The 23,387-nt window shown below is 31.0% G+C and overlaps 2 protein-coding genes across 10 annotated transcripts in view; one reads left to right on the forward strand and one right to left on the reverse strand.

The window, feature by feature from the left end:
* Positions 1-20,362, reverse strand: part of LOC127739260 (equilibrative nucleoside transporter 3-like) — an 85,465-nt gene extending 65,103 nt beyond the window's left edge. For all 9 annotated transcript variants that reach the window (XM_052250889.1, XM_052250885.1, XM_052250891.1 and 6 more), the window contains exons 1-7: positions 20,093-20,362; positions 16,490-16,571; positions 15,178-15,338; positions 13,069-13,166; positions 3,027-3,077; positions 1,526-1,611; positions 241-387 (exon numbers count right to left, since the gene is read on the reverse strand). In XM_052250889.1, the coding sequence (XP_052106849.1) occupies positions 241-387; positions 1,526-1,611; positions 3,027-3,077; positions 13,069-13,166; positions 15,178-15,338; positions 16,490-16,571; positions 20,093-20,148 (681 nt within the window). In that variant the 5' untranslated portion in view covers positions 20,149-20,362. The remainder of the gene's footprint in view (positions 1-240; positions 388-1,525; positions 1,612-3,026; positions 3,078-13,068; positions 13,167-15,177; positions 15,339-16,489; positions 16,572-20,092) is intronic.
* A 43-nt stretch (positions 20,363-20,405) lies between these two features.
* Positions 20,406-23,387, forward strand: part of LOC127739266 (WD repeat-containing protein 43-like) — a 32,127-nt gene continuing 29,145 nt past the window's right edge. Inside the window, exons 1-2 of the mRNA XM_052250920.1 lie at positions 20,406-20,601; positions 22,101-22,244. Of these exons, the coding sequence (XP_052106880.1) occupies positions 20,419-20,601; positions 22,101-22,244 (327 nt within the window). The 5' untranslated portion in view covers positions 20,406-20,418. The remainder of the gene's footprint in view (positions 20,602-22,100; positions 22,245-23,387) is intronic.

Raw genomic sequence — 23,387 nt, forward strand, 5'->3', positions numbered from 1 at the left:
AAGATGCCCTAGGCAACAAAACATACTGATCTAATCCAATTACTGCATCAATCCCTAAAGTGTTGTTGTTATAAGTCTTCACATTTTATGTTTTTATCATAACAAAACCCTGCAAACCGAAATATCAACTTACGGAATTCTTTCGTAAAGAAGATTTACAAGGTGTTGGTTCACTGTCTTTTATAATTTAATATTTTTTGGGAGAGGATCTTTAAAAGAATTGTTTTTGATTAAACTTACATTACTATAAAGGGATAAATATCCTAGCATTGTTATAAGAGTCCATCCTGTGGCTATTAAAAAGAAGATGAATGCACTTTCAGATACATCAGTCCCTACAGCTATCGTTATTAAATTGGCTACAGCAGCAAATATACCTCCTACAGCCTGAAATATAAATAACATTATTATAGAATGCACTTTCAGATACGTCAGACCCTACAGCTATCGTTATTATATTGGATACAGCAGCAAATATACCTTATACAGTCTGAAATGTATATAATATAAATATAGATTGTTATTTATTATATGGTTAGTAGTAATTTGGAGTAAATGTAATATGTAATAAAATCGATCATCATTATTGATATAAATATTAGTTATTGCTGCACATGCTTAATCAGACACTGAAATCAGTATTAGGTCATGGACGTGAAAGCATTTGTTTTAAGTATATAAAAAGTTCATATCTGACACAGCCTTTTTAATATCACTCAACATATCAACCCTCAACCAACCTGTTGGAAATAGAAATTATTTGGGAAAAAAAAGAAGAATGTGTCTGAGGATACAAATGCCCCCGCTCAAGCTTTGCAATTTTAAGAAGTGAAAGAAGGGCATAACTCTAGAACAGTATGTGCCTCACTGCCCAAATTTTTACTCTGTCTGCTTATTTTGGTTCTCAGCATGGTGTATGAGTTTCATAAAATTTGGATGAGAAAAACTTAAGTTAGAGTGTTGAAACAAAAATGGGACAAATTGACAGATGGAAGGACGGAAGGATGGTCAAGGGTAACACTTATTGCGAACCAAATGAAAATTTTCCACAGATTCATCTCCTATTGTTTAATCTATTCAAACTTTTGTCAGTTCTATTGTCCCATTGAACAAATACAATAGCTATTGTTCTCTGAGTAGTTTTTCACTGGAGCCTTTAAATTTCTTCTAAGAGAAAACCATCACTCATTGATTAATTCACCTGAGTAAAAAAATTATCTTCTAAAAGAAAAAAATACTTGTTTTACATTATAACTGCATGTGTATTTATTCAATATCAATAATGTATTTTCAATCTGTTCAATGTAAACAGTGATTCAAACATTAATAAAAGTTGATTTCTGACAAAATTTTCAACCCAAAACATACTTCATTAACTTGCTGACCTGAATATTAATTACACAATAGCATGATGAACCTAAGTAGTACAAAACTTCAACCTTGACCACATGTTGACCGAATCAAATTTTTGCTTATATCTTAATATCAATAACAAAATATTTTTTAATAAAGAAACTAAACTGACCTGTCCACTCATGCTGGCTTGCATGTATCTGTGTGGTAATACACCAGCTAATCCAAACAAAGACGTTGTAAATACTGAACTACAGGCTGTAAAATTAAACATGTAAAATGTAAGAAATAATGATTACCATTTCTCTATAACTACCTTTGTTTATATGCTTTTGATATCTGTATTATTAATAACCAAATCTTCAGGATGTTCATAGTCCTGTAATATAAGACTTCGGAGTTTCATATCATTTACATTCAACGTTTTTTATCAGATATTTTTTTTTACTATCAATGTTGAAACATTGATAGTAAAAAAAAATATCCGATAAAAAACGTTGAATGTAAATGAAACATTGATAGTAAAAAAAAATATCCGATAAAAAACGTTGAATGTAAATGAAACATTGATAGTAAAAAAAATATCCGATAAAAAACGTTGAATGTAAATGATATGAAACTCAGAAGTCTTATATTATAGGACTAGGATGTTCACTACTCTTCTTTTTAAATTTTGTGTCAGATATTCAGAATCCTCTGGTTTTATCCATGTAGTGCCATTAAACATTTTGGCCACTTACCCCTACTTTTCTTTTCTTAAGTTTATTACATATATTTTAACTATTTGAAAATCTTATAAAATCCTTGTTATTTTTTCATAGTTTTTGAAAGAAAAAAGGTGCCAATGTTAAATGTATGAAAAATACAGAGAGACTCATTTCCCGCCAATTTTTCAATGGCTTACACCGACTCGTCATTTTTTTCTGCTTTAATATTTGTGTTATTTATATACTATCAATTTAGTACAGTCAATAAAAAAGCTTGATATTTTGAAATAGAGTAGGGAACATCCTCAATAGACGTTATATATTAAATTCTGAAGCAGCTAACACAGCTTTGTATTATTTTAGTCTCTATTGGATAATTGTCTCATCGGCAATCACATCTCCTTATTCTTACATTAGGAAGGCATGTAAGATTTTCAAAAAAGAACAAGAATCCAGACAACACAATATGAAACATAAGGATGTATAAGCCAGACAAATAAACAAATAGTTTCCATTCAATAAGGGTCAACAGGAGCAGGGGACCAGTTGATTGATAGCTATATGCAAATGTTCATAATATACTAGTACCCTTGTTAATTTTTCAAATTTGATTTTCTATTAAAAGTCACAGTATCCCATTTGCTGTACAAAAAAACTTCTGTTCTATTTGATACAATTTCTATGCAACTGAAATTGGTAAAAGCTTATTTTTGTGCAACAAATTTCCTTTTTTACTTATATTTCACATACTGTCGTGCTGAAATAACAGTTTCACCGTGTATAGATAGGAAACGTGCATTTCATTTTTTTTATACACATATCCTGTGTTGACCTCTTCTTAACAGTATCAACAAAAACTAAATCGTATAGTGAGGCTCTTACAAAAATACCTCACCTCCTTCAAAAATACTGAATTTAACAACTCTTCACTCATCATATCAATGTATTAGTTTTTAGAAAACTTACCATTTAATATGACAACAGAGACTATAGTAAAGGCATAAAATCCAGATTGCCCTACAATAGAAATAAAAACATGAACATTTAGTAAAGTTAACAAAACAGATGATGCAAATAAATATATTGACTGGGCAATAAGACAATAAAGACTGAACAGAGGCATTAAATACTGATTGCATATCAGTCAAAATATGCTATGAAATCCCTTTACCACAAGTAACTGGCTATTGGAATCATTGTGATAAACCAAACATAACTGGCTATTGCAATCAATGTGATAAACCAAACATAACTGACTATTGCAATTATTGCAATAAACAACAAGTAACTGAATATTGCAATGAACCATAAGTAACTGATTATTGCAATGAACCACAAGTAACTGACTATTCTGACTATGGCAATTATTGCAATTAACCACACATAACTGGCTATTGCAATGAATCACAAGTAACTGACTACTGCAATGAACCACAAGTAAATGACTATTACAATGAACCACATGTATCTGACTATTGCAATGAACCACAAGTAGCTGACTACTGCAATGAACCACAAGTAACTGACTATTAAAATGAACCACAAGTAACTGGCTATTACAATGAACCACAAGTAACTGACTATTACAATGAACCACAAGTAACTGACTATTACAATGAACCACATGTAACTGACTATTGCAATTAATCACAAGTAAATGACTACTGCAATGAACCACAAGAAACTGACTATTGCAATGAACCACAAGTAACTGACTATTGCAATTAATCACAAGTGACTGACTGTTACAATGAACCACAAGTAACTGACTGTTACAATGAACCACAAGTAACTGACTAATGCAATGAACCACAAGTAACTGACTATTGCAATTAACCACAAGTATCAATTTCTTGTTCTTTTCTACATAAGTGATTTAGTAATATACCATAATTTTACATCATGCTTGACTGGGTCCTTTATTCAATTTACAATATTTTAATTAATTACAGGAGTGAGCTCTATGTGCCATAAAATTCTCTTTATTCACCCAACAGTTTGCTTGAGGAACGTGATTGTGTCGGATTCAGTATCGGAACAGAATGAAATGTAGAGCTAACAATTAGAATTTAATTCAACTATGAAAAGGTTTAATTACATATAGTTTACAATTACCAATGATAAAAAGAAATAATAGAAAAAGATTTGATCTGATAAAATGAATGAATTAATTTTTTGGTCAAACTGTTATCAATATATCATATTACTATGTACCCCGTATAATGTATTCCCTTTAAACATTAAGTTTACCTGGATCAGATATAAACATATCCTTATTAACTTCCTGGTTTGACATTTTGAGAAACTGTGAAGGAAATGAATTGAAGGTGTCATAAAACAACTCAAAGGACTTCTCCTTACATCAAGAGGTATTTGGTTAAAATACTACTTCTTAAAATAAAATGTATTAATATATTTATTGATTGATCAACTTATCCAGTATATTCAAAAACTGTTACATTCAAAACTTTACACCTCTTGGTTTTGATGAGATTAAACTATTAATTTGTATACATATAAAAGCCTCAATAAAAATTTAAATCTAATTCCTCAGTTACATATCAGACATCAGTTAAGGAAATAATTGATCCCAATGGCCATGTTAAAACAGGGGATCTCAACATCATTCAAAACAAAAAGGTTACAACCTTTCATAAAAAAAAGAACAAAAATCAATTGAAAAGAATGTCGTGGGGTAATTAATGACCCTCTTTCATCCAATTGTAAAATTTGTTGTTTGGGGAAAAATCTGATAAAAAATCTAAAGTCTTATATTTTTTAATAAAAATGTATGAATATTGTGGATATTTCAATTCACAATTTGAAAATAATCTCAGTCATTTGATACTGACATGATTTATAACAAAACTTTAAATAATTGTAAGTTTTGAAAATTATTAAGAAACTTGTACTTCAGGCAAAGTTGACCGTAGATGAATTTGGCTATAGTGTTTAGGTCCTTAGTGGTCATCTAGCTCTTTAACTTTTTCAGTTCTTATACATCCCTGGCTTTATGAATATTCGGCATTGAGCTTTCCTGATGAAGGTAAATCCAGAAAGCTCTACAAACGCATGAAATTTATGGTTGTTAAATACTTTATAAATTAAATTTTCATGACATTCCATGAAGGTTTACAAAGTCCCACATGTTTTAAGAATTTTATACCCAAACTATGTGTTAATGTTACCTGCCAAAAACCTGCCATAAAAGACCATTTGTCGGTAGAATTTCCGAAAAAAAAATGTCTTTATTGCGAACCCAATGAAAGTTTTCCACAGTGCCATCTCTATCTTGACCAGGTATTTAAACTTTTGTAAGTTCACCTGTCCTATTGAATAAATACAATAGCTATTGTTCTCCATGTAGTTTTTTCACTGGGACTTTTAAATTTCTTCTAAGAGAAATCTATCACTCATTGATTAATTTACCTGAGTAAAAAAAAATCTTGTAAATAGAGGAAAATAGATATAGGAAGATGTGGTATGAGTGCCAATGAGACAACTCTCCATCCAAGTTTTATACTCAAAACTGCATGTGATGTTATGTTTTTTCAATATTGATAATATATTTTCAATCGGTTGAATGTAAACAGTGATGCAAAGTTGAAACATTAATAAAATATAAAAAAGAAGATGTGGTATGATTGCCAATGAAACAACTCTCCACAAGAGACCAAATGACACAGAAATTAACAACTATAGGTCTCCGTATGGCCTTCAACAATGAGCAAAGCCCATACCGCAAAGTCAGCTATAAAAGGCCCCGAAATGACAATGTAAAACAATTCAAACAAGAAAACTAACGGCCTAATTTATGTACAAAAAATGAACAAAAAATATATATGTAACACATAAACAAACGACAACCACTGAATTACAGGCTCTTGACTTGGGACAGGCACATACATACAGAATGTGGCGGGGTTAAACATGTTAGCATTGATTTATGTTATATTAATAATATATTAATAATATATTTTCATTCAGTTTATATATAAACATTGATTCAATCATAAAAAGTTGATTTCTGACAAAACTTTCAACATTGTTCCTTTTAAAAAAAAATTTGTTTGACATGAATAAAAACTTGAATATTATGATGTTCAAATTAAGACCTTCTTAAATGTATTCTATAACTAGACAAAAAAAAATCACAAATTTCAATAGGAACATTGATAAAACTTTTGTTTGAAATCAACTTTTTATGATTTAATCAATGTTTATATTAAACTGAATGAAAATATATTATTAATTTTGAATAAATACATGATCACACACAGTTAATGAGTATAAAAAAGTATTTTTGTCTATATATAAGAAAATTGTTTTACTCAGGTAAATTAACCAATGAGTGATAGATTTCTCTTAGAAGAATTATTTTAAAGGTCCATGTGAATAAACTACACAGAGAAAAATAGCTATTGTATTCATTCAATAGGACAGGTGAACTTACAAAAGTTTAAATACCTGGTCAAGATGGAGATGGCACTGTGGAAAACTTTCATTGGGTTCGCAATAATATTTTGCATCAGACTCCAACATTAATCTCTTAATCATAAACAAAATTTTTGACAAAGTTTCATAAAATTCTACTAAGGTTTGACGAAGCTATTAATGTCTTATAAAACATTAACCCCAGACTAAATGTTCACTGCCAACAAAAAATAAGTCCTTTTAGCAGTAAAATATAGAAAAATAAAACACATTTTCCAATTTTTTCAAATTTAACAGGTATTGGGTCAAATGGAATTGATGATACCAGACAAACAGGAAAACTTGATACAATTCAAAAGATTTGTGTAACGAAACAGAATAGTTATATACAAATTAAATGCAATAATATCTATTGAAAGACAAATATTTCTGTATTACAAATGACTTTTGTCAGTGTCAATATATAGATAACTAAACCTGTTAAATGTGGACTGTTAAGCAGTCTAAATAACTTTAATAAGATATATTTTGTATTATATAGGCTATGGCATCCAGAAAACCTATACCATGTGGACCTTGTCAAGAAGGAAAAGTAAACACTAAAGCTGATATCTGGAGTTACAACTGTAATGAAGGATTATGCTCAACTTGTTCTGGTCACCACAAAAGATCTAAATTATCATGTGATCACAAAACTATTGATATTAAAATTCATAAACCCTCCATTCATGCTATCACAACAGAATGTGACAAACATGGTCAACAGCTTAATTTGTACTGCCCCGGTCATTTAATGCCTTCGTTGCTGTGATGAATGTATTTCCAAAAGTCATTCAAAATGTACTGGAATAAAAAAATTATCTGGCGTGGTGGAGAAAGCAAAATTAGAAAAATCAAAAGAATCTTCAGATAAAGATAACAATTCTACCTTCGACATCTTGAATGAAATGGTGAATAACAAATCACAAAACATCAAAAGAGAGGAACAACAATATCAAAGCATAAAGAAATCGATTGCAAATTTTTCGGATGAAAATAAATAAACATTTAGACAATCTGGAGGAGAAACTATACCATGAAATAGACACCATCTTGAATCAGGAAAAATCCAAAGCATCAAATTTGGTAACTGAAATTGAAGAAAAGAAAGTGAATTTAAATGAAATAAAATACGTCAAAACTCCAATCATTTGTAGAGGTACATCAGATTGAACAACAAGTACATCAATGTCAACGATACGTTGAAGATCTTGAAGATGATGACAGGGCCAAAGAATTTGAGATCAAACTCAAGCAAAATGATACAAAGCAAGTTAGAATCATTGGAATCCTTCGGAGAAGTTACTGTATTGTTAATAAAACAGAAATTGCAGTGAAAAGAGAAACGAGTGTGAGGAGAGAAGCACAAGTAGAATCACAAGAACAATCCAATATAAATAACTTGACAATGAATATTGAGACAAAAAAAGAGATCAACATGAAGATTATTAGTGACATGATTTGTCTGTTGGATAGAAGGGTTATAATAGTTGAAGAAGATGATAAGGTAAACTTACTTACTCCTGATGGCAAACTTAAGAAACAATTAACAATATCTGGTGAAGCCAACAGTGTAACACAGATCAATCAGGACACTATTGCCATAACTTATCCTTTGGACAGGAAAGTAAAGTACTGATCAGTGAAAAGGAGGGTCTGAAGAATCCTTGGAGTATTTGTTTTAAACATAATGAGTTTTTAGGTTTATTTGTGATTACAATGGCAAATATATAACAAAATTCAATTTATGTTCTAGATGAAATACATGTAATGAGGTTACAATAGATGAAATATAACGCAATATCTAGTAGTCTTTTTTGATTTTGACCAAAATTATAGTAAAATGTTCCATAATAAACTGTAGAGTATTCTAAAAACAAATATGAAAACTGAAAATATCTATCACTTACTTTAAATAAATCCATGGTTAGAATTTATTTTAAAAAGTTTGATTATTTCTTAGAAAAAAATATCAAAGTTGATATATAGATATAAGAAGATGTGGTATGAGTGCCAATGAGACAACTCTCCATCCAAGTCACAATTTTTAAAAGTAAACCATTATAGGTCAAAGTACGGCCTTCAACATGGAGCCTTGGCTCACACCAAACCACAAGCTATAATGGGCCCCAAAAAAGACTAGTGTAAAATCATTCAAACAGGAACACCAACGGTTTAATCTTAATAAAAAATGGGAAAGAGAAACACTTATGAACCACATCAACAAACGACAACCACTGAACATCAGGTTCCTGACATACATATAAACAGTTTCAAAAAAAGAATTTGATTGATTGCATTAATAAACTTTTTGAATTTGATTTGTTTCTATTACAGTAATTACAATGGAAAAAAAGCAATTTGAATAAATAAAATCCTGGTATTTTTTTGTGGAAAAAAAAAGAGAAACTATTATAGTCCAAGTTTTTCTTAATGTCCAAAATTTGATATGATGACAAATATATTTCAAAGAAATATTTTTCCCTTACGCATTATACATATTATACATTCATTGTAAAAAGTTTATTAATAAAAAATTAGATTTTTAATATAGAATTATAATAGGTATCACATGTTTGTTTTTAAGGTGTAAATGCTGTAAACAATGGATTTAAACAGTATACTGTAGTAAATTCAGAAATTTTTGTGATATTCTTATCATTAGAGAAAATTGCAATGGGACAGGTTTTTCATAAATAATATTCCCATTTTCAAATTTTGATAGCATTATTTGTAAGCAGTATTTCTAGAAATCACAGTAATTAACTTTCATTTTTGGATCATAATTCAGCAATTGCAATAATCATGCAATGCATGCACAAATTTCTGAATACTGTGGATTCATTAATATTCGTGGGATACCAATTTTCGTGGAATTTGTGGGTGTAGATAAACCACAAATTTAGATGTTGCCAATTTTTTATATGATTATATGCAGAGTTAATCAAAACCAAGAAATCAAATATACACAAAAATACAATTTTTCTCAATCCACCATAATTGGCACCCACGAAAATAAATGCAAACAGTATTTCAATGCAGATAGAATATTTTTATGACTTCTGTTTCATGTATGATAAAAAAAGATATTACTGACGTAAACATTAAGATCAATACTAAAAATATTATACAATCATTTGATAACTTTATAAAATTTTCACACAGAGATGTGTCTCATCTGTATAAAAATTAGACAGTAGCCAAATAATCTCCATGAAAATGAGATGTGCCAATACTTATTCAACTGCATACAAAATATCATCAATTTGTCATCAGTGATTCATCAATAAGCTGACAGGGCCAAAGAATACACCTGAACAGCAGGTTTACTTCTCATTTCCCTAACTATGTCACAGGTCTGCACCTTTTAGTGTGTGGTGCAGAAACAAATAATAACAAGAGTGCAAACACTGAAATGTCTCGCCTTCTTTAATTCCAAGCCGTTAATTTTATTTTGATAGTTCTAAACATAAAGCTTTACTACAACTATCACATAAACTCAACATGAACCAAGAAAATGAGGTCAGGTTCAGATAAACTAAACTGTAAATACATGTGCACCTTACAATCATTCCACACACCAAATATGCTTTAAATATAGTTGACCTATTGCGCATCTAACAAACAAAATTAACCATGAAAATGAGGTCAAGGTCAAGGTCAGATAAACCCTGCCAGACAAACATGTATACCTACAATCATTACATTAAATATAGTTGACCTATTGCATATAGTATCTAAGAAACAAACTTAACCATGAAAACTTAAGATTGACCAATGAACCATCAAGATGAGGTCATGGTCAGATGATACTTGCCAGACAGACATAAACACCTTACAATCATTCTATACATAATACACTAATTATAGTTGACCTATTGCTTAAAGTATTAGAATCAAAGCATCGTCGATGTTGTGATCCAGCCATATTCATAGCTAGTCTGATATTCTTTCTGACCATACTTTTTTCAATATTTTTCTCTTTTCATTTCCAATCTTACTGTAAAATTTCTGTGTTATTGTCCAAAGGTAGGGAATTTCGCAATATTGATGCAAATATTGGTATAAATATTGATATTTCAATTTTAGACTCTGTCAGATTTTTTTTTTATAAATATTTGCAATTTAATGGTATTGACAAGAATGCAAAGGGAAATCGTCAAACAAGTAATATATTTTTTTTTATATGCCATTAATAATAACTGGCTTAATAAATTCCAGAAAGAGGCATTAAAAATCCAATTTCTCAACAACTAAAATTTAAAAAAATAATAACTATTTTTTATCTAAATTGGTGTTCATTCTTCAATATAAGAAAAAATACATTTCCTGTATTGAAATTGAATGAACAAATACCTAATGCTGAGATATTTCCAATTACTGTTAAATAGCAATATAATGGGATATAAATGTAGAACAAACAAATAAATTTTATGGCAGAAAATGCTCAGGTAAGAGTTATGCAATTTTGTTTATTGTTTCAACAAAATTTCTGATAATTGTAACTAATTAATTAGAACTTGATTATTGACTTATGTGACAGATGATAATGACACTGTTTTACAAGTGAAATAAAATTTGCTTGCATTTTATATACATATTTTTTTCATTTTTTATCTTTTCATTGAAAAAAACCCACATCTGATTAATCATTCAGTTAGCTAGCAAATTAACAGAATATTTTAATGTTGTGTAGATCAAAATAAATAATACATTTGTAGGTATACTATTGAGGTAAGAATGTGTGCATTCAGTTAGGTGTGTAATAAATTGTGTCTATTTAATTATATAACAGGTCATGAGATATTAACTTTGGTGAATTAAGACTGGGGTTGTTTCCAATTAATACTTACACCTTTGAGTGTAATTATTTGAAAATCATGACAGTTGATAATCATACTGACTCTTACTTGCCTATGGAAAGAATTGGAGTAATACCATTTCAAAAAAGTGTGGGAATCAACTTAGATATATTAATACACATGTTGACCCAAAGTTCATTGAACAATCACTTACACAAGCATAAGATACTAATCTAATACTTTCAAAATTCTCATCAACTGATTCAATTGATGTACATATACTTTTCAAATTAATTCATAAATAGTAAATCATTATAAATTTTGATTTACAAAGAAACTATATGCAAGTGTATATCTAACATAAAAGGGTTGTTCGACCAATCTTTTCTTAATTTAAGGGCAAATAACATGTCAAAAGTTGGCAGTTGATGATTAAAATGGTGTAGAAAGTTTCAGCAAGTCATAAAAACACATAATTAGTTTCATGATATGTCTTCAACTTAGTATTCTGCACCATCTCCAAAACCAGAGTGATCGCATAGATCCAGCATGGCTGAATCAAAAACGAACCAAAAACATTGAGCAATGAACTATGAAAATGAGGTCAAGGTCAAGAAAACAAGAAAATATAAAAGTTATGAGTTGTAGTACATTGCCACAATTTTTTATTAAATTTATTCAATCAAAATATATATTTGCTTAGATGATCATTATAAAGACTGGTTTACTATCATTTTTTTTTAAGAAAAAGTGTACAACCTTTATTACAAAATGTGTAAATTATTTGGAAAGCCCATTAAATATCTCCCCAATATAATTTTATTTTTTCATATCATCACAGCATTAGTAACATGTTTAATAAAAAGTCTTTTTTAACTAAATAAAGACACTTTTTTTTTAAGAAATCCAACAAAGGGTTCAAACCCCCCTTCTGCATCTACAATTTTGTATGTTAACACAACAGTTAAAATAAAAAGCATTCTGAGAGTATTGCATGGCAATACATAGTCCCCTACCGGTTAAGAATTCATTGTACTGGAACAAAATGCTAACTTGATCTATAACTTGTCATGATGTAAACTATATAAAAATATCAAGTCAATATATTCAAGCATGACGAAAAAAAAGTGCGGAAAACCGATTATTTAAGTGAATTTTTTAAGTCCAAGGACCATAACTCTTCACAAAATCATCAGACCAGAACAAAATTTTAACTTGATCTGTAACTTGTCATGAAAAAACTATATACCATTTATTAAATCAATATCTTCAAGCATAACAAAAAAAGTGCAGAAAACTGATTATTTGAGTGAATTTTCTAAGTCCAGGGACCATAACTCTGCACAAAATCATCAGACCAGAACAAAATTCGAACTTAATCTGTAACTTGTCATGATAAAACTAAATACCAATTATTAAATCAATATCTTTAAGCATGACAAAAAAAAGTGCAGAAAACTGATTATTTAAGTGAAATTTCTAAGTCCAAGGACCATAACTCTGCACAAAATCATCAGACCGGAACAAAATTTGAACTTGATCTGTAACTTGTCATGATAAAACTATATACCAAAATTTCAAATCAATATCTTCATGCATGAAGAAAAATAGTGTGGAAAACTGATTTGCCGGACTGACAGATGGACAGACAGACAGACAGACGGAGTGCAAACCTAAAGTCCCCTTCGATTTCGTCAGTAGGGGACTAAAAACTGATAAAATTCAAAACTTACAATGTATTGTGTTCTTGTCCTTAGCAAATATGACTGTTAATATAAACATTATAAGAACAATCATCGTAGAGACAGTCATTCTAAACTTTAAAGGTAGCCTGAAAAGAAAAAGCAATTGTTAATAGCATGTTAATCTTATAATTTCAGTTATATTTTTTTAAGTATCTTTTTTATATGTAGATGTATGGGTGCACACACTTATCTTAATGCTAACTTACATTCCAAGATTCCAACATAATATACAAGATGAATTTGGAATTTCAGTTTGTATTCTGTGTTACAAAAATGCTTCCATTTCATATAACATATATAAGATTGTAAATACTTCAATGAAAAGAAAACTTTTAAACTGCTTAATTCATTATTTTTCAAAATGTCACTTTTAATTAAAACAGGAATATAATGACATAAAAACAAATTGTTGATACAACTATGTAAATTTATGAGAATATCAACCAAAGTATATATGCTTTTGGCAAAAATAAAATTTCATAGCAATGTTTTTTTTCTTTTTTTTAATGTAAATATTGTACATAAATGTATTATCTATATCTATGTATATGCAGGTTTATTGGGAATAAATATATATAGACTTTTGGATTTATATTGTGCTTTATTGGATTTAAGGAAATTTGCATCTATAAAAAGAACATCATCAACACCACCATGATTTATACAATTATAATGATAAAAACACAAATATGGCAGACAGCAATTAACACCCACTGGATTACAGCATCAAGGAGTGGGACAGGCACATAAAGAAAGTGGCTGGGTGTAACTTGTGTGTGAGAGTTCATCCCTACCCCTAACCAATGGAGGCAGTGTCACTGGTCTGATGTTAAAACACATTATCAGTTTTACTTCAGCAGCTATCAATTCTTAAAAACCTCTTACTGAAATTAAAATCGCAAAAGCCGTTTCAAAAAAAAATGTATAAAACATTTGAAATATTTTCCCCAAAATCAATGTTTAATTTAAACAATATGTGTATTATGTCTTTAAAGTAAAATTTACAGACATTCTTGGTCTCTGCAAAGTACATGTATACAAAAGTAAGTCTCTATGATACATGTATATGAAGAACAAGATATCAATAAGTAAAATCCAAAATAACAACAGTGCACACGTTGAAATGTCTAGCCTGCTTTGCTTATCATAATTAAATTTATGTTGAAGGTCTAATATATGGAGGTCCTACTACAAGCATCACATAAACTTAACATTATCAATGATCCATGTAAATGACGTCAAAATCAGATGAACAATGCCAGACAGATATGTACACTTTACAATCATGCCATACACAGATATAGTAAGCCTATTGCTTATAGTATCTGGGAAACAGACCTAATTACAAAAATTGAACATTGACCAAAGAACCATAAAATTGAGGTCAAGGTCAAATTAACCCTGAGAGACAACATGTACACCATGCAAACATTCAAAACACCAAATCTGGTTGACCTTTTGCTTATAGTATCTGAGAAACAGACTTAACCATGAACACTTAACATTGACTAATTATGAACCATGAAAATAGGGTCAAGATTCCAGATGGACAGCTGGTTCCCTGTACAATCCTTCCATACACCAAATATAGTAGACATTTTGCTTATAGATCCTAAACACACAAAACCATAAAAATTTAAAATAAACAAATGAACCAAGAAAATGAGGTTGAGGTCAGATGAAACCTGCAGATAGACATGTTCACATTACAATCATTCTGTATACAAAATATAGCAGCCTTGTTGCTTACAGAATCTTGGAAATAGTCTGAACAGTAAAAACTTAACATCGTCAAATGGACCATTTAAAAAGGTCAAGGTCAAATGAAACCTTCTAGACATGTCGGACATGTACAACTTACTATCATTCCAAAAACCAAATACAGCCGACATATTGATTACAGTACCTGAGAATTAGGCCAAACCACAAAACTTTAGCAGTGACCAATGAACCATGAATATGAGGTCAAAGTCGATTGAAACCTGCCAGTCAGATATGCACACCTTACAATCATTCTTACACTAAATCTAGTTGACCTTTTGATTTTAGTATTTGAAATCACGAATTTATCTTAAAGCGTGTAATACTAATACCTACCGCTGAGTACATAATGCAGTGACAAAATTAAATATAAGATTAGGAACCATGGAGGCTACAGCAATAGAGCTCTCAAAGATCAGCTGATACTCTGTTTGGAATCTTGTATCTTTGTAATCTTTTTCTGGTACAGAGGTGTTACGTAACTTAAATTCAAAGTACTGAAAAAGAAACATATATGCGTGTAATTATGACAATTGGGAAATTGGAATTATAATTTTTGGAACATGGCAATGACATACATGTCACAAGTCAAGAAACTCATCAGTTGTTGTATCTCAATGTTGTCATTTGGAGATTTTGTTGTTGATGTCAGATATTTGATATGATAGTCTCTTGTTGAAGGCCGTACAGTTGCTTCTAATTGCTTACATCAACTTCATTGCACTTTGGTGGATAGTTGTCTCATTGGCAATCATACCTTATTTTTATTTTAAATTTAGTGGTAACTTGTTTGTATTCAGGTGATGACAAGTGTTTCACATTTTAAAGACACTCATCTCTTGTTGCACTATATGTTGACCTCTAAATGTCTTTCCATTTTATTTCGTTAGGTTGCTGTCTCATTGACATATACCCCCCTCCAGCTTATATAGAAATAAGAAGATGTGGTATGAGTGCCAATGAAACAACTCTCAATATATGTAAATTGTTATTGGTACTGGTGAACTGACAGGTTGAAATTTAGGGTGTTTTAATTCAAATTGTGTAAATTCTGCTCTTTCAATGCAAACAAAGTGATTACATTAAAATTCACTACTGCTGGAGATTTTTGATTATCAGAGTGAAAAGTGGGTGGTTCACTTTCAAGTATCTCGCTATATGTACCCGTATATGAAAGATTGATAAATCAGACTATCGGTATCATCACCTTCAATCACCCTTTTTAGTTGATAACTACTTTAAATTGAAAACATGACATACAAAATATCATTTCATTTTATTGAAGCCAAACTTAAAATATTTTGGTTCGCCCAAACCCTAACCAGATGTAGAGAAAATCGGCAAAAAGAAATTGAAGTGTCAGATGTTTTTAGTCTTCATGCCTATCTGATTAAAAAAAAATCACATCAGGACAATACAAGATTTTGAGTAGGCAGCTATTTTCTGGGTAGGTAGGGTTAGGGCAAACAAACATTTTCTCTTTTATGGCCTCAAAGTGATTCAGAAACAAAATTGTCCATATGTTAATCTGTCTCCCTGATCCGTTATCATAGTTTTTTTTACAGAGAATCACTCATATGTGCATGATGTGAACTGTACAATTATAATTTACAGAAACTGATAACCTAATGGAAGAGAGATAACTTACATCTTTGGCTGTTATGAAGAAATTCCATGGCAACAATGAACCAATTCCCAAAACATAAAATATAATGTAAACAATATTCAACCTGCAAGTAGAAAATAAATAGATATAAGAAGATGTGGTATGAGTGCCAATGAGACAACTCTCCATCCAAGTCAAAATTTATAAAAGTAAACCATTCTAGTTTGTTCTAATTCAAAAATATAGTTGTTTTAAATATAAGATACAAGTAAATATACTTGAGGCAGGTATACATTAAGATAAAATATGATATACTGTAGAAACATTAATTTTCGTGGGGTTAAAATTTCGTGGTTTTGTCTCCATATAAGATTTCCTTGGGATTTAATTTCGTGGTTTCCAGTAAATCTATGGTCGGGTTGTTGTCTCTTTGACACATTCCCCATTTCCATTCTCAATTTTATCCTAAAAAATTTTTGTTTATTTTATCATTAAGCACTGTTAAATTCAGAATGTTGCTCCCATAGACTCAATTTAAAAAAAAAAACATAAAATAAAAAAAATCCCTACCTACCTACCCTAACTTTTTTTTTTTAGATGTAATTGGAACCACACATTCTATTTTATTTGGCCTAAAAGGAGTAATACTACTGCATATAAGGAAACGTTTTCAGATAATTTTCAATTGGTTCTCAGGTTTATATTTGGGAGTTCTTGGGAAATAGTTGTACCCTTTAAACATCTATGGCTATTTATAGACCTTATCACTATTTGGGAATCTGTGCCACTTGTACTATGTACCTTATACAACCATCACTTTTCCTTTGTGGCGTCAGACATTTTCCATTGAAACGTCAAAATTTTATTGGAATGTACAGTAATGGCACACAAATAGCGATAAGGTGTACTGTGTTTATTGTTATGTTTTTTATTACCAATAATGCACCCCCTTCAGGAATTCTAGTCAAATCGGCACCTGGCCAAATCGACACCTTGTATAGTCAAATCCGCACCTAGTCAAATCAGCACATGGTTAAATCGGCACCTGATGTAGTCATTTCGGCACCCATGTTGAATATGTTGAATAGATATCTTTTTTTCAGTATTTTATGCAAAAAGATTAAAATAAAGATAAAGAATGCGTTTTCCAGAAATACTGACTTAATAACATTTTTTTTGTATGTATTTTTTTTGGTCAACTGTGTATTCAAGGTATTTGATATTTGTTATGCATGTATTTGGTTAAACCGGGGTCACACATTCACAATTTTTACTGCCGTCCTTGACAGGACCATTCATGATTAAAATTTGTCAAAAATCTGATCAAGATCCTGTGAATCGTGGCTGGAAATTGAAACTTTAAATAAAATTCGTAAAAACATTCATTTAATCATGACAACAATAAGATATTGTTCAGGAAGCGTTTAAATTCAGCTGTTTCGAGTTGAGTTTGTCCCAATTATACGGTTCTCAATCCAATATTAATCCAATGTGTATCTCGCACATAGTAAAATACAACAGAATTTGTCCCGACAGCGTCCAGATTATACAAAATGACTTAATGTGATCCGACAAAGATCAGAAAGTGACCAGACATTGAAACGACGCTGACAGAAGATATTTGTTAGAAAACAGTAGTCATATTCGGGATGATCAGGTACTGTCGGAAAGCAATCCTATCACAGTCTTATGTACCGCTTTGCAAACAGCTTGGTCTGAACTCAGTTGTATTGTGTTCTGTAATTGTCAAGACTCTGACATGGGCATTATTGCCGAATTTTGTATAAATAAAGGGACTGTTCTGGAACAGTTTCGGCAAAGACGGTTGGCATTCGGCAAGAACTGGTTGACAATGGTTGAAATCTGGACTCAATCGGCTAAAAAACAGCAATGACAAAAAAATTTCCAGATCATCCCTATTCCACAGGACACCGTCCAGAAAACACAGAATATTGTTACGATTTTGATCCGATATAGCAGATTCTGTCACTATTGTAATCCGACTAGACAAAATCAGCTGAGTCTCGCCTGAATGTAATGGGATGCACCTAACTGTCAGGGTGTTTGGCCGACCGCTCCGGACCATTCCTGATCTGTAGGAATCTGTTACAAACGTATAGGACTGTGTTCAGACAATGATAGGACATTCCAGATCATTGAGGAAAGTAATCCGACTTTTTCACTTTTTGTGTCTTATAGCTGTCTGATCTCAAACTGGAGCCATAATCGGTACTGTGTGAACGCCGCATTAGCCAGTTGAGCATTTTGCATGATTGTTGGTTTACAACTTTAATGCTGTTTAAACCTTACCTGAAATACTACTTTACCTTATTTGCTTCTAATTTTTTCATGATTAAACAACAGCTTGGGTAATGGCTTCATCGTCTTTTTATTTACGTTTTTAAAGAAAAAACATCATTAACTACCTGTATAGCGTTCAAACAAAAAACATGTAAATTATTTAATTGATAAATCTTATTACATGACTTTTGAACAGCGGTATACTAGTGTTGTCTTTATTAATTAATTAATTGAAAAGAAAACTAATCAAAACATCAGTCATAAAATGTTGAGAAAACTACAAACAATTAACTTTCAAAAATGTATGTACAATGTATTCTAACTGCTTGATAAAATGTGATGATTTTTAACGATGTAATTAATAAAATCAAATCCAACCCCAAAATTTTTTAAAATAATTATAAATTGAAAGATCGTTTATCAATGTTTATACATATTTAGAATTATTGATATATTATATCAAATATTATCAGATGCCGAATTGACTTTAAATAGGTGCTGATTTGACCCGAAGCTGATTTAACTTTTTCTATAGGTGACGATGCCAATTTGACTTGAACCCCCCACCCTGACCCACACCCCTGGTATCAGGTTGTTCCGGCCCCAAACCGATACGCCCCCGAGTTGATCCGTCCCCATATTAAAATTATGAATAGACTATATCAACTTTCGGAGGATTTGGTGACATATTTCAACCTGGATAAATGGAATTGGTGAAAAGCTTGATGACAGCAGGTAAGTGATTAGTATTTCTAATATTAGCGTAATATTCAGATGAATTATTTTAAGTCGATTCGAAAATGAGTCATTGGTACTGTTTGTAAAATTTAATTCAATGTAATCATTATAATGACTTGTTTAAATCAAATCATTAGTCTATTTAAAAATTGGTTTGGTTATTCAACAATTGTCTGATGATCTTGAACTAAAGTAACGCCAGTCACTTAATTCAATAAAAATCATGATTGAAAAAATTTACTTAATCAACAAGGTCTTTATACTTGATCTTTTATTTGAAGTTATAATAAATTAATTAATTGTTATATTTTTTTCAGGTATTAAATCTTTTTTCACTGTCAAATTAATGAACCGGTATCGAGGGCTTGCAGCATTAACAAGAAGTTTCGTAACCATTTTGTAAAACGCTGAAGAAATATTTTTAACGATGGCGGTGCACCATCATAAAACAGGTCATGGAGATCCCTGAAAGCCCCCCCCCTTCAGAACACAGTGACACCAATACTGCAATAGACAAATGAGTTGATATTAAAGACTAATTTCCATCAGGCCATATAAGTAAAAAAAACTTTTCATTTTGTTCGAATCGGATTGACCTTGTTATACCTGTCTTTTGGTTCAGCATTGCGATCAGGTGGTGGTACTTGATCATGAGATTCCATTTTACAAGTGCTTGTCTAGACTAGGGACTAGAACTGCAGTTCAAAAAACTTTTGTCATAACAAATAAGGGTACGGCGTATGACTTAGACCCGAGGATTGCATTCTAATTCAAGTTAAACCATTGATAAAAACTTCATCTTTTACTGAACAAATGTCACGTAAACTTTTTTATATTTTGTAAACACAAGTCAGCTGAAAGTGAAACAAGCAGGAAACGGAAATAAACCTTAGGAGAATTGACGCATGCGTATTTTAGAACACGTGTTGAAAATGGCACTTTCCACACCAGTATCTTTTTCTTCAAATGGAGAATATTGCATGTATTCAAGTCCTGATGGCGTTCTTAAAGTATATGATACATCGACCTCAAAAATCAGTCAACAGTATACTCCAAGTTCACACCTGACAGCAACATGTACTTGTTTATCATGGGGTCCTAAGAGACCCAATGCTGTAAGTCATAATTTTTTATAGCCTATAGGGTTAAATTCAAAATCAGCAGTATTTATTTTTTTTAGCTAGATAAACTCAAGTAAAAAGTTGAACCAATTTTCTTGAATTAAAATGATATTTCTGTATTTGAAGGTTATTTATATGCCATATGCATACTTGAAGCATTTGCCATGATTTGAAAAAAAGATGGGTATTTTTTTGGCAACCTAGGAAATTTATATTGAAAAATATTATTTTAGGTATCTCACTAAGCCATGAGCATGTGTTCTGGATGCACCATTATATAACCAATGCACCTGTGGGTTGTGTCCTGATTCCTTTCATCAAATTTAGAGTATTTCAAATATGCTGCTATTTTTAAGGAAGGTCGTAATGGGGGTACCTTCATGACGACTAACAGTAAAAATTCTTGCCGAATGATGTTTACGGTAATTTTTGGTTCATGACGATAAAATGTACACTTTCTTTTAGACGATAAAACAATCGGCTGATTTTGACAAATCACATTAATTTTTTTCCAAAAATAACGGTAACGATAATTATTTGAGACCTCTGACGAATCACGATAAGGATATATTGACAAAGCACAGTAAAATTTTAACCAATTTGATGATAACGATAGCCGAAAATGGCCGTTTGATGCCTGACGGTAAAGAGCATTGATACCCTCTTTAATGTCCCTTGACACAGTCATCAATACTCTTGAGACCATTTTTGTCATCTTATTCTCTTGATCATACTCTTTTAATCGACATTTTTATTTTACCATTTACAGGGATTTATGGACTTCAACCTTTTTCATACGCTCGTTTACAGGATGTATCAGATACTGTTGTCAGTCGGTCCGTTGTCAACATGTTAGGCAATAACTCAAAAACGCTTAAACCAGTATGCATGAAACTTTTGTGAATAGCTTGTATCTATTGACATGAGCTCCCTTTCTATTTTTATAAATTTTAGGTTTTTATGTTTCCAAGTTACAATGAAAGGGGTTTTGTAACTTTAAAAAGGGGGACTTTTCAGTTGTAGGACAATAACTCAAAACGATTTTGAGCAGTTTTCATGAAACTTTGGTGAATTGTTTATATCTATTGACAAAAGACCCCTGTTGATTTTTATAAATTTAAGATTTTACGTTACCGAGTTGTGGGATTTTATTCATAAAAAAGGGTTGATTTTCCAGTTTTTGGACAATTACTTCAAAGTGCTTCGAGCTGTTGTCTTGAAACTTTGGTGAATGGTTTATATCTATTGAAATAACCTCCCTTTAGTTTTTTTTATACATTTCTGATATGACATTGAGGAGTTATGGAACTTTATTCTTTGAAAAAGCAAGGGGCGTATTATGCGCTCATGGCACAGCTCTCTATTTAGTTTTTATGACACCTTATTTTTCAAGGATGTGTGATGATTCCAGAAATAAAAACTGATTATGATATTTACTTCAAAATTTAAGTAAAAAAGTAAATTGCTTGTCATTTTATCTTTTATATTTTCAGAAAACACCAAAGAAAAAGAAAAAAAGGAAATCGTTATCAGAAGATTCAGCTGAACAAGAGCAAAATGATATTGTTGCAATAGGAACCAGTTCTGGAAATATTTTATTGTACAGTATAGTAAAAGCTGATATACAGAGTCAGTTGGTAGGTAGTAATGCATTTTTGTAGCATTTAACTTCAACAAAATTTGCATATGTCCTTAACCAATCAATGAAGGGTGGTATCACTTAATGTATGACTTAAAGTAAACAGCTTGGGACAACCCATGAAATTGGCAATAGTTTACAAAATAGTAACTATCCATCAAATGAGGAATACTTTTCTAGTGTTTAAAATTTTATTTTAAATCCACATTTTATTCATGAAAAATGCACCAAGTTTCCCAAATTATGAATAGTCCTACAAATACAAGATTAGGAAAATTTTCCCAATTTTGAATTTTCAAGGATACTAATTTTGAAACCCAAAATAAAAAAATGTTTGTTTGAAAGGGAAAAAATCCATTTACTATAAATTTTCTGTTTAAAGTAAAATACCTCTCATAAAAGTATTATATTTTTAGTACTTTTAGCCCAATCAAATTATTACTCAATTGGGTATTCATAGGCGGATCCAGTGGGGGCCCAGGCCCCCCCCTTTTGTGGGAAAAATTTGGTTGATTATATACGGAATCACTGAAGCATGACTGAAGCGGGCCCCCCCTTAGGTCAGTCAGTGGGCCCCCCTTATAAAAAGTTCTGGATCCGCCACTGGTATTGTTACTCATTTGGGGAATAGTTCCTAATTTGGTGGTTTGTCCCCAACCTGTAAAATATTGTTTATTTTTTCCACACAAAATACTTAACTCATGCACTGCATTACTGGTCCTAATTTCTTTTCATTTAATTCAGGTCAATTATTCACCTACCATGCGTTATCTATTGTCCATATTTTTATACGCCCGTTTACGGGACGTATTATGGTATACCTCTTCCATCTGTCCGTCCGTTGTCAACATGTCGGACATTAACTCAAAAACGATTTAACTAATTTGCATAGAACTTTGGTGAATTGTTTATATCTATTGACGTGAGCTCCCTTTCATTTTTTATAAATTTTAGATTTTACGTTTCTGAGTTATAGGGTTTTATTCATTAAAAAAAGGGGGATTTTCCAGTTTTCGGACAATAACTCAAGAATGCTTTCACCAACTTGCAAGAAATTGTGGTGAATTGTTTATATCTATTGACATGAGCTCCCTTTCGATTTTTATATATTTTAGATTTGACGTTTCCGAGTTACAGGGTT

Source organism: Mytilus californianus, unplaced genomic scaffold, assembly GCF_021869535.1.
Source record: "Mytilus californianus isolate M0D057914Y unplaced genomic scaffold, xbMytCali1.0.p SCAF_4, whole genome shotgun sequence".
NCBI lineage: Eukaryota > Metazoa > Mollusca > Bivalvia > Mytilida > Mytilidae > Mytilus > Mytilus californianus.